The 15275-nt window shown below is 47.1% G+C and overlaps 1 protein-coding gene across 1 annotated transcript in view; it reads right to left on the minus strand.

Annotated features, from left to right (window-relative positions):
• The window catches only part of ST6GALNAC1 (ST6 N-acetylgalactosaminide alpha-2,6-sialyltransferase 1), a 35274-nt gene that overhangs the window by 4043 nt on the left and 15956 nt on the right, over nt 1-15275 (minus strand). The window contains exons 3-7 of the mRNA XM_025197509.1: nt 5501-5669; nt 4172-4343; nt 3376-3514; nt 1647-1750; nt 166-255 (exon numbers count right to left, since the gene is read on the minus strand). Coding sequence (XP_025053294.1) covers nt 166-255; nt 1647-1750; nt 3376-3514; nt 4172-4343; nt 5501-5669 — 674 coding nt within the window. The remainder of the gene's footprint in view (nt 1-165; nt 256-1646; nt 1751-3375; nt 3515-4171; nt 4344-5500; nt 5670-15275) is intronic.

Below are 15275 nucleotides of genomic sequence, written 5' to 3' on the forward strand. Positions count from 1 at the left end.
TGCCTACCCTAGGCTTTGCATGGATTTGCTGCACAGGGAAAATCCCACCCCCACCCCACCCCTCCATTGTGAGTGTAGAGGGGACAAAAGTGGGCAAGTCATGCTGGAATGGCTGAAATAATGGTATGGGAAATAACTAGTTAGCACAGAAGCTGCACTACTGACCTGTTTTTCATATATCTGAGGAAGTCAGGATGGATCACCAGATACTGACCCAGATTAAAATCATCACTGAATTTGTCCCGAGGCCTGTGCCTACAAGAAGGAAGGGAAAGGGAAACAGACTCCAGCTTTGCATGAACTCAAACCACTCAGTGCACATACCACTTTGTACATATAGTCATCCCTTTCGTGCTGGCTGGTCAGAGGCAAAAGAAACAAGAGAAATATTAAATTATTCTGGAGCACATCCAAGTATAACATGAAGCCTTCATCATCTGGTTGTGTATCTTCTGACTGTAGGCGTTGCCTTTTCATTCTGTGTGTGCACAGGACTTAGAATAACGGAGTCTCCATCAGTCATCAGGGCCGCTTGCACCCTAGGGCTGTGCAAAATTTCACCGTCCATTTCATTCGACACTGTTTTGACTCATTTCAAAATCGAAGCAAAACAAAGGCCGTCAAAATAGCCTCGAAACAAAACGAGGCTAGTCAAAACGTTTTGACCATAGCGCTGGGGATGGGAAGTCAGTCCAGCTGGGTTGACTCTCCACCCTGGGCACTAGATTGTGCTGGGGCGGGAGTCAGCCCAGCTAGGTTGACTTCCCAACCCCTGCACTAGATCGCACTGGGAGCGGGATGTCAGCCCAGCTGGGCTGACTTCCTGTCCCCAGTGAAACGTTGAAACAGTGTTGAAACAGTGTTTCTGTTTCAAAGGAATGGAACAAAACAGCTGTTTCGAATCTACATGAAACTTGAAATGGAACGCTGTTCCGTCAAACCCTTGAAACTCAAGGTGAAAAATGGAACGGTGCCGTTTCACACAGCCCTAATGCACACACAGCACAACGAGCCTGTTCAGGTACTGGAACCCACAGAGCCACATTAGCATGGCCCTCCACCCACATTACTTAGTACTGGAGAGAAGCAGGATATAAGCCTGGGTGAAGTGTTGCCCTAACACAATTATCTTGTGGGTGGTACAGAAGCTAGGTCATGCCAGGCAGATATACCCTAGGTGCTACCACAACACCACATAAAAACAAAACCAAAACCACTTAATAGATTATTCTTATTCTCTTTTTATGTGGTGCTGTGGTAACACCTAGGTGGTCTCTGCACTTTTTGCCCAGAGCAGTCACAAAATATTTTGCATGTTACTGTTGACAGGTGATAGTGTTCACACACTCAGCACTAAAATGCAGCCACTTCCAGGATGGCACGGAGCAGCCATTCACCACAGCAGCATGCAGGGGTGCCAGAGGAGCTGACAACTGTGACTTCTCCCAGGAACAGGGAGGGGCAGAAGGTAGCCCTTCCTAGTGCCGTGATGCTGAAACAGCAGGATCTCCTCCCCTTGTGAAAAATGGCATGTGATGTGCAGTGATCACAGGGGACTTGGCTTTGGTGAAGCTGCATGCAAAGGAAAGGGGAAGCTGCAGGGAGTTCAGCTCTTACTGTACAAAGGTGGCAACAGATTGTGTTACCCGTATTGGTCCAGAAATCCCTTCCTGACGTCCCTGTTCAACAGGAGAGCCTTGAGCCACTCAAAATCCCTCTCGCCCTCCAGGAAGTGAATGTATCTGATGTCCTAGGAAACCCACAAAGGAAGTGTTAGTAGCTGGCGTCTAAAGGAGATGGGCATTAACAATTAAGAGAAAGAAGATGCCCTGCCTGCTTCACTGCGTTTCTTGGGCAGAGATCCAGAGTTTACTGTTGTTAGTTAGTCCATGGACACAGGGCAGGGCAGTGTCCAAAAGGAGAATAGTTAAGTAGCTTGCAAATAGGTACTTGCTGGTTGCAATCCTGTTTGTTTTTCTCAGGGTGTGAGGGACTGACACAAGCCTGAGCTCCGAGGCCTCAGTAGTGATACATTCATGGAAAGACAGGCAAGTGAGAGAGGGAAAAGATATACATATGCAAAAGGATTAGATCAGAGGTTCTCAACCTTTTTCATGACAGGACCTCCTCTCCCTCCAAGAGCTCACCTCACATCTCTCCAGTTCCCCCTCCCATTTAGCCACATAGGGTGTCATGACCAGCTGCCCTACCCAAGACTGCCTTCATGACCCCCAGGTTGAGAACCCCTGGAACAAGTTAGATAATGAGATTAGATTGATCTGCCAGGTAGATCCGCAGGCAGCTTCCCAACCCAGCATTGACAGCTTCCCCGGGATTTTCCCCAGGCACCCAGCCATGCCACAGAGAATGAAGAGCACCAGAATGATGTGATCTCACACCTGAACACCATCTTCTGTTTCACAAGAGCCCAAACAGCAGCTCTGAGCACAATCATGCACCTCTGGGATGATTCACAGCAGCTGTTTAGCAGCCTGTAACAACACGCACGCCACAGCACTTTAGGATAGGAAATGAAAATTATAATTGCTGATTGAAATTGCAGGCAGAACAGTTGCTATACAGAAGGTAATTTGGTCAGGACATTGGCTGTAAAGCCTAGTTCTTTCCAAAAAAATGTACCACTGAATGTTTAATGACTGCAAATCAGTCAGGGCATCAGTCTGATGACTCCTTCCAAAGACGTCCAACATCACACTGCTTCCTGCACCATGCGAGATCAGGGCTGACCCAGAGGGAAGAGGGTCTCCCAATACCATTTCTCTACAGGATGTACATGCTCCAGGACAAGTTTCTACTTAAATGGTGACTCAACCCATCTTAGCTTTAGCTAGGGACAGCTGGCAAAAATCACAGCACAAGACTGCTGCTGGCCTCAAAGTTGGAGTGATATAGGACAGAAGTGATTGCCAACAGCTGGATCCAATCATAGTTCTTACTGGATTCATGGCCTCCTCCTAAGTGAAGGGCATTACTTGACTGTATGCATTACTTCATCATAGGGTCCTGAAAAGGCCAGACAAGTCTTCCTATAATCCACTGCTAAACAATTCACAGAGTGGCATAGCTTAGGGCAGCACTAGGAAACATGGGACATGCCCCTGTCAGTCCTAGTGTCACCTCTGAATTAGTGCAGCAGCAGCATGGATGCAACTACCTGGGTATGATTTGATTCCTGATTATTGATGAGTGAGGCTAACCCAGGTCTTAAGACCCAGGTGCCCAGATCTGGAAAACTCTGCAGTGAAGACCTATCCGCTGATGCTACTGCTGACCCACACGGGTCAGGATCAGAAATTGAGACCACAGACAAAGCAGCACCTGGGTGTATGTGCTGAAGTCATGTGCCTGACTTACTTTTCCCATTGGGATCTTCTTGAAGCCCATGCTCCCCAGTGTTGAGAGAGAGACCACCAAGGAGTAGGCTGTGAATCCATAGAAAGACGTTTTTGTTCCCACGTCTTTCTCATAGCCTTTGACCATCGCCCCACTCACCCTAGCTCCGGAAAGCAAACAGAAATGCAAAGTTAGCGGGTAACTGGTTTAATCCCAGGTACTCACATGAGGTCAAGTTCACATCAGGCCTGGTAGGATAAAAAAAGAACCAGTCAAAACCTTTAGTCAAAGCTTCAGTTGAATGTGAACCATGTGAGTCCCTCTTCGGACTCATCTCTATCTTGATCTGGGAATGAATGCAGACAGACTAGGCCTCGAGGCTCAGAACCATTTCCTGCTCTTTGAGTTTGGCTTGTTTTCCCTCCTGTTTTCACTAATCATGTCTTCACTTCTGGGTCCCAGTGTGGTATTATAAGTGGCAAAGTAGCACAGCTGTAGTTGTTTGCTCTAGCTAGAATTAAGAAGTTCTAGGGAGAGCACAAGAAAGCCTGTCCTTGCAAAATTTCCAGCCTGGATCCTCAATGACAAAGATTTGTTTAAACTGACTGATATATTATTTAGCTTTGGGCTTTGCAGGGCATTAGCAATGATCAGAAAACATATTTAAAGATGCTTCAGGGGTGTTCGTGGGGATGATCTCTGTGGAGGTATTACTGGAATGTTGGTAGCAAGGACTGAGAAACAAATATGTCGGATCAACCGAGATCTCTAGAAGAAAGTACAAGATGGAGAAAAAAAAATAAGCAGCTTCTCTTACCGGAACACATAATCGTGGGAGTCGATCTCCTTGCCCATTCCAGAATTGTTTAATATTCCCCCATTCCCCACCACAGCACAGCTGATGCACCTTGGTATCTGGCTGCTGTTGTTGGCTAGGAGGATCTGCTGGGAAGGGTTGGGTGGCAGGAGTGTTAAGACCTCCTTCACCACTGCAACACAAACACAGAGTCAATAGAGGATTAGTGCATTTGCTGAGAGCTTTTGGGCTGGGAATAGAGTGCAGGGGAATTGTTATATGAAAGCTAACTTGTGGTCCATCTAGTCTGTTATTCCACCTCCGAGAGTGGACATACCTGATGAGTTAGAAGAAACCCTTCTCCTACCTTGGAATACACTTCGAAATTTTGGATCTCTCAGAAGAAACCCTCTTACCACCTTGAAATACACTCTGTCACCCTTGTGTCCCCTTCACACTGTAGGAGGGTATTGGTTTTGTAATGTGCTTCATGGTTGTACGGTGGGAGGGACTGGAGTGGATGACTGTTAGGAATTTGGGAGTGTATGGTTGCCCATGAATTAAGGGAACTGGACTCTGTGACCTAAGAGGCCCCTTCCAGTCCTGTATTCCTACATATCATGAAGGGAAATGTCTAACTGCCCTTCCCTGTTCTTGACTTCTGACTGAAGTTATGAGTGTTGACAGCCCATGCTATGGTTACTTGAGTTAGCATGCCTATAGATGATTTTCTCTTTGGTATGAGTCAGGGGTCAAACTTTTAGCAACAGAGGGCCAAATTAACGCAGCTTGGTCCCAGGCCAGCCACTACCTCTACTGTTTTCCTCCCACTGCTGATTCCCATTGTCACCAATCCCCCTTGCCACCACTGTCCCACCTTCACGGACTGGATAAAAATCTCTCTGCCAGCTATTCCCTATTTGACTCCTGGTATAAGTAACCCTGCATTCTTGGAAACTTCCAGAGCTATTTGCCTCCAAAATCTCTCAGTTAATATAAGCACCAAAAGGGCTTTGCAATAGAAAGAGAACACCATGTCCCCAATTCACCATTGAGTTGCTTCTTCTTTGAAACTCCCTTGACTTCACTGGTGTGGTAATGAAGTAACAAAGATTGAATCAGGTCCCATGACTCAGGAACAACACAAAATTGGAGGTTGATGTAGTGCTCAAGGCACTGACAGAGGTGAAAGATGCCCCAACCCTGGAGAAACCATTGTTGCCCATTACAGATGTGTCCTTGCTTGAGAGCCCAATCCTTCCAGCTCTAGGGGGAGAAGGGGGAGCAGTGAGCTCAAGGGGGCACATCTGTCATTCCCAGCTCCCTCCAACAACCTCCAACAGGACTCACATGAGTAATTTAGCTCCATAAAACCAAATGGAGGTGCAAAATGCTCCAGGCGCTCCCATTCACTGTCACTGAAGTGTACCCTGTCAATGAAGAGTGTGATGTTGGGCAGGAAAAGGTTCTTCAACCAGTCAGACTTGGCAGCTTGGGCCTTCACTGAAGTGGGGCAGCTCTGGTAGAACAAAAAGAGGGTTGTATTGACATGAAGTGTTGGACAAGGCAGGCACCACTGCATGCACCCAGCACCTTCTTGTTTCACCGTAACCCCTCTTGCCTATGTTTCCTCAGGATCCCTCCCTGAAATAAATCCAGATGCCTCTTGATGCCAGTTATACCCCATTTAACCTTGACCCAGACTTTACTGGAGTGTGGTTCCTTCCCGCCTGCATGTACACATGCACAGTTTCTTCATAGATTTGAGATGCTAGGGTTGGAAGGGACCTCAACAGATCATCGAGTCCAACACCCTGCCCAGGGCAGGGAAGAGTGCTGGGGTCAGATGACCCCCGCAACCAGATGCCTATCCAGCCTTCTCTTAAAGACCCCCAAGGTAGGGGAGAGCATCACCTCCCTTGCAAGCCCATTCCAAATTTTAGCCACCCTTACCGTGAAGTTTTTCCTGATATCTAGCCTAAAACATGTTTGACACTGTTGGTTACTGAATGTGAGGGCATGATGCAAACTATGGCAAGACACTGTTTGACTAAACATTTAAAAACAGCTTCTCATTCATTCAGTAGAAATGGGGGAAATATGTAAAAATTACACCCTGATTTGTAAATATTTTAGCATATAAATGGAGATCTGTAGCAAGGTATTAGTCATTCCTAAATACTCAGATAAACAGCCTGTACCTATGAAAAGGCTTGTGACCCACAGGAATTAAATGCATTTTAGTGAACATATTATTCATTATTTGCTACTTGTTATTTTAATGTGTAAGATAATTCAGACAGAGAGAAGAAACAATACTATGCAACTCAGATGAGTCCATATACAACGTTAATAAAGAATAACCAGTGCATGAGCTGATGATAGCCCATAGGGCATAGGCTACAAATGAATGGTTCACATTTTCAATGAGCGCTCATAAAAATATTGAATCTATTTGAATAACACCCAGCCTGTAAATATTTACCTAACTAACAAGGAAGCTAAATGGCCATTGACTGTTATTCAAATCAAACATTATTCAGCCATAACAGTGTAATGAGTGTTATCAGGGTAAGGTTCTCCATCTGTTTTTTGTGACTCACATCTGATCATTCCTGAGGAAAACTATGGAAGACCATATCTAGTAGATAGAATTATTTACTATAAAATCAATCAGGCTTGCAAGATGGCTCCACCTCAAAGAAGATAAATATTTGCATAGCAAATAGGAATTTAATAAAGGATATAAACTGTAGTACAGAAGATTGCTATATCAACAACACATACCAGGACAGCTAATGTGAATGAGTTCACTGGCAAACTCTATGGAGTTGAAGGTTATCATCTATTTAAATGTGATATCTTGCTTTCTACGTGCAGTTCTTTTCTACTTCTATGCACTCTCCCTCTGCTGAGTCCAGGACTCATTCTCAGAGTTGCTGCAGACTGTTATCCAGGACATGCACGCACAGTGCTCTCTGAAGAGCACTCTGCTTTTGTTGTCTTCCTTAATCTAAAATCAAGGTTACTGCCTGAACCATTCTGCCTGAAAGTACATGGTTGCTCTTTGTATTTGGAAATATACCAAGGAGATTCACCTAAAAGAAATGCTGACATCGGGCCAAACATAGAAATGGTAACAGGGGAGACAAGCGTCAGTCTTGTAAGATGGGTATGAGTTAAGTTTTCAAGTGCTGAAAGCAGGCAGTGTAATTTCAGAGGGACCTTGTGTGAATGTGGCAATGAATCAGCTGGGAGCAGGGGTTTAAACTCTGACTTGCACAGGTCTTGAACCAAGGCCCAGTGAAATCTTTTGCTGGTTTCAAATCACTTTGGGTCAGACCCACACTCAGGGATTCCAGCAAAATATAAATATGAGCCCCTCTGCCAGTGCTAACACGAACATGCCTGTAAATGCAAACATAATCCGAAAATGAATTACAGTTGCCATACATCTCAGAGTAATGATCTTAATTGTAACTTTTGACTTAACGCCTCCAATGTACATGCAGAGAAACTGCCTGCTGCTAGCTGTCATAACACTATAACACGGCTCTGTGAGAGTGCTGTGAAAAAGTGTCACATCTGTACAGATCTTTAAAGAGTATTGTGCTGAGTGGTGGGTGGCAAATTCTCCACATACACATGCTCCCAGGCTGTGAATTGGCAGCTGCAATTAGTGGCAGGTGTGAGTTGTCAGACTAACACCATATGAGGCCAAGCCAGTGGCATTTGCTCTTGCCATTAGGAAAGGACTTTGTAGTCCTGTGATGGAGCGGCTGATCAGACTTACTGAACATGTTTGCTGGAGGCTGCTTCAAATGAAGGCTCTGCGGCCTTATGCCCCCTGGAACTGCATTACTGGAACCCTTTCCTGGCACCGTTGAAAGCCTTTGTGCATCAGATCCCAATGTGCTGCTCTGTTTGTGCCCAGTCACATTTCCTCTCCTTGAAGCCACACCTCCTCACCTCTTACCCTCCTGGTACAAGTCCATTTATACCTGCTCTCGCTGTTCTCCCTGGATTATCTACCCTCCGCCGAACCCCAACAGCCCCAGGCACCATCTTGCTGCATCCTGGCAGTTCTGAATTTAGCCCAGATTAAACATCACAGAGAAAAGTGCACCTCCAATCTGCACCCACACCTGTCTTGGTGGACAATGAGCAGGAACTGAGTTCAACAATGGCCACGCAAGCCTGTAGCTTTGGTGTCATCCTGCGGCTGGGCTGGCCCAGAGAGCAAACTAAGCATGTGACTGCTTGTGCCCCAGGCTTATGGGAACTCAGGGTGGAAACAGGCATCACCATTGTGCTGCCATAGAAATGTTTATGTTGGCACATAGTGAAGGCAAACAGATGTCCACATCTTCCGTTACACCACAAGTGCTCAAATTTGTAACCGCTGCAGACAGTGGTATTAAACTGGGCTGCTTTGTTTCAGCTCCTGTCTCTTTGTTTACTGTAGAAGAGCTCAGGCAGTGTGAAGCACCAGGTCTCCAGCCTTCCTCTGCGCCGGGCAGGGCCTCCATGGGTTTGAGGGGTGGGACTGGTCCTCTCAAGCCTTGGGAACACCTGCCTCACCTTCCCACTTACCCAGCCGCAGCCCTCCAGGGGCTTCAGGGCTCTGGGCTGTGTGTCTGCAAGTGGGGGTTCCTGCACAGGAGGGAAGGTGGAGGAGGTGCAAGTCCCCCTGCACTCGCTAAGGGATTTTCTCCTATGTGCCTGCAAATGTGGAGGTGAGGACCAGAGTTTTCCCCTGCTTGCAGATGCACCACAAGTCAGGGCATGTCTATAGAGCACAATCAGCTGGGCTGTAACATATCTCGGCACAGGTGACCACACTCCATAGACTCAGAGGCCGTCTCTCCTTCTATGATGAGGCTTTGTATTGAAGCATCTCAGGGCACCTATGCATGTGCTCCAACACGCTCTAATTAGAACACATTAGAACAGACTCGATTAATTGAGTCTGCTGGAGTGTTCTGATTAGAACGCTCCAGCACATGGGCGCTGTCTTGGTTTTTTGCTGGTGGGTGCTTGCAGACATAAAAGAAAACCCAAAAGAAATGGCACTTTACTTTTAACTCAGAGCATTCCTATGCCAAGCCCCCATGCATGCCCAGAAGAGGCAGCGCATTACTTCTATCCAGCTCTGCAGCATCTGAAAAGATCAGGTGCTTTGGGGTGGGGGGGGGTGGCATTTTTATCTAATAGCTGATTGAATCAGCTTTAGCTAAAAGCACCAAAAAGCGCCGCTGAAGCACCCAATCTTTACAGACACTGCAGAGCCGGGTTGAAGTAATGCACCACGTCTGGTAAAGCACTTTTTTTGTTTTTTTAACATCTCCACAAGTAGTTCCGTGGGTGCTGAGGACCTGCAATATTTTTTTGGTGGGTGCTTGAGCCCCGGAGCACCAATGGAGTTGGCACCTATGCTCCAGTGTCTTGTGTATTCAGTGTCCCACGTTTCAAAACGGTGGCAGGGCACTTTAACTAAAGTTCATCGAATGAACTTGAGTTAAAGCACCCCGCTCCCATTTTGAAACATGGAATGCTGAATACACAAGACACTGAGGTGCTATAATTAAAGTGGCTCCCAAGAGCTGCTCTAATTAAAATGCCCTCCCCCTCCCAACCTAGAGCACGTGTATAGGCACCCTCAGAGCCGCACTTATGAGCCAGGACACCATTGTGCTAAGTGCTGTACATACACAGAACCAAAAAATGATTCCTCCATCCTAAAGATCTTACAATCTCCCTCTCTAAGTGTGGTATTAGAAAGGGAAGATGTGACATCCTATCTCGAACACTGGGACTCACCTCCACCTGGAGACAGGCAATGTCCACCTTGATCCCCCTTTTGCAGTAAATTGAGTCCTTGCTCTTATTTGGCTTTCATGCGCCTGCACTTTAGCAGACCAAGGCAGGCCCATCTGCCTGTGAGGCTGCACTGTAGTCAGTTCAGTGGAGCCAACAATGACTGGTGGTAGGAAACTACCAAAACACATGGCTGCAGGGAATCAGCTTTAACCACCGAAGTCTGCATGCAGCTCCAAATCTCTAAAGCTTGAAAGCTTAGTCAAAGCTCATTGCAGCACAAAAGAGTGTGCATTTCAGACACTATGGCATTGATTGAAAGGATTAACTCAACTGTGCAAAATGCTTTCCAAGAGTGCCTGGAAAATGGGGCCTTAATGCCGAAACCCCTCTTGGAATTGTACTCAAAGGCACCTTTCAAATAACCAGTCAAATCATTACAGCGCATTCTTGACTGTGAATGGTACAAACATATGGCCAGGCTTTAAAAAGCTCTTGAGGAAGCACAGACATACCAGGCAGGCTTCAGAGCTACCCTGAGGTAGATCAATAAACCACAGTGTGCGCGTGTATAATCCAGTGGTCCGTGTTTATTATACATCTCTCCATGTGCCCCATTCACCAGACAGAAACTGGACTGGGAGGCTGCCCAGACAGTTCTGTGTGTCTTGAATTTTTCATCCTCAGGATAATAGGCATGCACACACTGACAGCCCCAAAGAGCTTACAATCTAATCAGAGGAGCTGGACAAAGGAATGGGAGAAAGGAAGGGGCAGTAGCCCCATTTTACAGATCTGAGAGGCCAAGTGACCTGCCCAAGCTCACAAAGAGAGTTAGAAGTAAAATCTGAATTTCCTGAAGCTCAACCCTGCCTCTTCCTTCAACTGCAACAAGATCAGCCTCCCAGAGCAAGGCAAATATTAAACCATGTTAAACTGGAGCGCTGAAGCCTGACTTCAAGGGGTGGTGAGAACCCACTTGTTTCAGCTGCATCAGTAAAATACTGAGAAACCCCATTGTCTTCCACTGAGGTCAGTGTATATGGCAGGCATTGGGGCAGCTCCTCTCACACAGACTTCAGGAACAAGTTTCACATGCTTTGCTCATAAGCAAGTTTCCTGAAGAGTCCTGAAAGCTGTAGACAAAGGTGAATGATCTGGTAGCCCCAGATTTTTTTTTAAGGCACTATATCAAAGCAACAGAGACACAGGACAGATGGAAGGCAAAGTACTGCTACAGTCACCTCTCTTATGAGTCCGGCATCACAGCACACAAAAGTTCAGTGCACATAAACCAGTTTCAAAATGGCCAAAACTCGTTTAAGATAAACCTGGTTGAATGTAGTATCAGACTTAACTGATTGAGGTCAAACCAGTTTATGGAACTTCTGTCCCAGACCCCTTCCTGGTTCAAGTTAAATCATAGTCCCCCAGCATCCCAGCATGCTCTGCAGCCCTGGGCTGGGCTGTCTGCTCCAGAGAGCAGGGCTGCTCTCTGGAGGCCACCTCCCCAACCCCTGCCATTCACCCCTGGCCAGACAGACCCCAGCTGGGGTACCCAGTGGTTGGGAGGAGCACGACTTTGTTGGTGGTGGCGGGAGTGTGGCGGCGGTGGGAATGCAGCAGCGGTACACTGGGAGATCCCGCAGATGCCACCAGCACTGTTGGCAGCAGGGGGTTGGCGAGCACCAACCAGGGGTCAGCGACCACCCGCAGGCACCGCCAGCAGCAGTGGCAGGGGGCAGCGGCGATGCTTGGAGATCATGGACCACCCGCAGATGCCACCAGCAGTGTCAGCGGCCTCCCACAGGCACCACTGACAGTGTCAGTGGCACCTTTTTGTAGGGGGTGCACCGCCACACTCAACAGGTGAACGTGCACCCGCGTGCACCCCCTACATGTCACCCCTGACCTGCCCCCTTCACCTCAGGGGGCCATGCCCGGCCAGAGTCTGGCCTGGGGGCTGGCCACACTCCTTCCCCGCAAAAAAGGCTGGCAAGGGCTGCTTCCCCTCCTCCCCACCTCTAGGCATACCCTGGCTGGGGTCCCTCCAGCTAGGGTGGGGGCTTAAATCTCTCCCAAATCATACTTAGGCCTGCTGGGGCCTGCCCACCCCTCAAGCTCAGCTTCCCTCCAGCCCAGCCACTGCAGAAGCGAAGGGAGGGCTCGCTCTAGGACCCCCCGGCTTCTGGCTTTGTCCACTTGCAGGCATGTGCCTGCATTTCCGGAATCAAAAAGTGAATGTTTATTCACTTGCTTGCTGGTTCAATCTATGCAGGTTTGAATTGAATCAATTCAGGCTCAGGCTTTTTGAATTCCTGTATTTAGTCACAGTGGCTAAGTCTGATACAGGTTCTGCCTAGGAGAGCTGGTCTAGCCTATGCTGTCAGGGTTCATGCTCCCAATCCCAAGATTCAGCCTCTAGACATGATGATGCATTGACAAAGCCTAAATCTCCTATGTTCCAGTGCTTAGATCAATGATTCTCAACCAGAGTGCTGCAGCACCTTGGGGTGCCATGGGGTGCTGTGCAATACTAGCACAGTTAGGTGTGCAAACACTAACACATGAGTCACAAGATAAACCCAGAAATTTCAAATAGGAATCCAGAGTGTCACAAGCATTGTGACCTGCTGTGGTCTTTCCGAGTTCTGTGTGACAGAAGAAGGACTCTATTATTTTTCTGTAATCAAAAAATGTGCGAAATCTAAGAGCTAGCATTTTCCAAGGGAGGGCTTGAATCTAATGTGGCTGAGAACCACTGCCTTAGATTGGCAGACTTGTCATTATCCCCCCCCACTAGAGGAACCTGGTGTTTACAGAGACAACCCAGGCAAGGGCACACCTCATTTTATTTGCTTTTTACTACCAGCAGTAAAAAGAAAACAATGTGGGATGCCTGTCTGCCACAGTGTGTAATGTTTAACTTGGAATATGGCTCGTGTTTCTTGAGTAAGGAGTAATTTCCTCTTCCTAAGCCCTGAACGTGCTGCATCTCATAAATGAATCCAGGGCCATGGTGAGCTAATATACAGGTGGGATGTTTCCAGGGAAAAGACCAACAATATGAGATGTAGAGCAGATGGTGAGTTAGAAGGCAGCAGTCTCTTTTCGAGTCACTCTTTGAATGCATGCAGAATTGTGGGATCAAAGAGCAAATTTGGGATGAGATTGAAATGTGGAGTCCAGATATATGTTCATTATTAATCCTGTCCTGCTTTTTGTAAGTCTCTAGAGGTGTTTCTCCCCAGGGTCCTGGCCAAAATCCAACTTGATCAATTATCTTTTGTAGACTGAAATTCCCTGTGTAATTGTAGCTGAGTAAAGTGGTGTTCACTTCCTGTTCTAAACTGCTGTATATTGGTTTCCTTAACTCAACTCTGCAAAATGCTCTTCAGGAAGATTTGTTTTGGGCTGTTCTGCAAGCCTCTGCTCTCTTTCTCCAAAGGTGGATGTATTGGTTCAGAGGGTAAAATGACTGCAATGGGGGCACAGTTAATGTATTTGTCTTGGTGAAGGTCATTACACTATCATCACACCATCTCCAGAAAAATGTTTTCATCCAGATGTTTGTAGCTTGAGAAAAGCAAACCCCCTTAGAGCCATGTTCAAATTGAACAGCAGTATCCTGTCCTTAAGTTATGATGACCTAACAGACAGCCTGTACTCCTTACTGTGTCTATAGGAAGGTACCAAATTGGTGGGGCTGATCATCCAAAATTGCAGAGCTTATATATTTCATCTAGGAGTCCCATGTATTCCCCAGCACTGGTTCTCTCCCTAAGCACACTTTGCTATCCCTCTCCACGCAGGAGCATGGAAATCCAGGTGCATATCTTTTCCCAAAGGCCAAGTGCATTTGGCAGATCCTCCTACAGTGACTCGGTTTATACTGACGTGCAAACTTAATGGTCTCATAACAGCAATTTACTCCCCCAGCAAAGGGATTAGAGAGGAGTTTGCATAGCTTCTGGGGCAATGTTTCTCTCTGTGAATCAGTGAAGTATTTGCTAAGTGACTTAGTCACACTGAGTAGTTATCATCACTTCACATCCTGGTGGAATGCTATAGAGCAGGAGCGGGCAAAATGCGGCCCACGAGCCGGATGCAGCCCACCAGGCCATTCTATCCAGCCCGCAGGCCCCCCACAAAATTAGAAAATTAATATTTATCTGCCCCTGGCTGCCTGTCATGTGGCCCTCAATGGCTTGCCAAAACTCAGTAAGCGGCCCTCTGCCCAAAATAATTGCCCACTCCTGCTATAGAGGCAAGAGGGGTGTAAGCTGTAGCCGTGTTGGGCTAAGGACATAGACAGACAAGGTTCTTTGGGTGAATCTGATATCTTTTATTAGACCAACTTAAATTGTTGGAAAAAATTGTTGCTTAAAATTTTTTTTTCCAACAATTTAAGTTGGTCTAATAAAAGATATCAGATTCACCCAAAGAACCTTGTCTGCTATACAGGCAAGAGTAATGACAAGCCATTTTTTACCTTAAAACCAAAAGGTAAATATTGATGTGATAAGACCTAGTCCAAGATCCTTTATCAGTCCACTTTATTAGCCTTGCTCCTCAGACGTGCAGATGGCAAGTCACACCAGCCAACATGTATAAAAGCAGGCCAGGACTCTGAGGGCTCCAAGCAGGCTTAAACAACACAGGGCTTGCAATGCTGGTAGCTGCTTGAAGTCCATCCACATGAACAATGGACACCACTGCCACCAAAACCATAGCAAAAAAGATGGGGAAGTCCAGCATACCTACTGCCTAGGAAATGACCTGCTGGGTGGCACAGAAGCGGAAAGGGATCTTGGACTCCTGGTGGACTCCAAGATGAACATGAGTCGGCAGTGTGACGAAGCCATCAGAAAAGCCAATGGCACTTTATCGTGCATCAGCAGATGTGTGACGAACAGATCCAAGGAGGTGATACTTCCCCTCTATCGGGCGCTGGTCAGACCGCAGTTGGAGTACTGCATGCAATTTTGGGCACCGCACTTCAAGAGGGATGTGGATAACCTGGAGAGAGTCCAGAGAAAGGCCACTCTTATGGTTAAGGGCTTGCAGGCCAAGCCCTGTGAGGAGAGACTGGGGCACCTGGACCTCTTCAGCCTCCGCAAGAGAAGGTTGAGAGGTTGTGGCTGCCTATAAGTTCATCACGGGGGCACAGCGGGGAATTGGTGAGTATTTATTCACCAAGGCGCCCCTGGGGGTTACAAGAAATAATGGCCACAAGCTAGCAGAGAGCAGATTTAGACTGGACATTAGGAAGAACGTCTTCACAGTTCGAGTGGCCAAGGTCTGGAAC

This window comes from Alligator sinensis, unplaced genomic scaffold (genome assembly GCF_000455745.1).
Source record: "Alligator sinensis unplaced genomic scaffold, ASM45574v1 scaffold400_1, whole genome shotgun sequence".
In the NCBI taxonomy this organism is placed as follows: domain Eukaryota; kingdom Metazoa; phylum Chordata; order Crocodylia; family Alligatoridae; genus Alligator; species Alligator sinensis.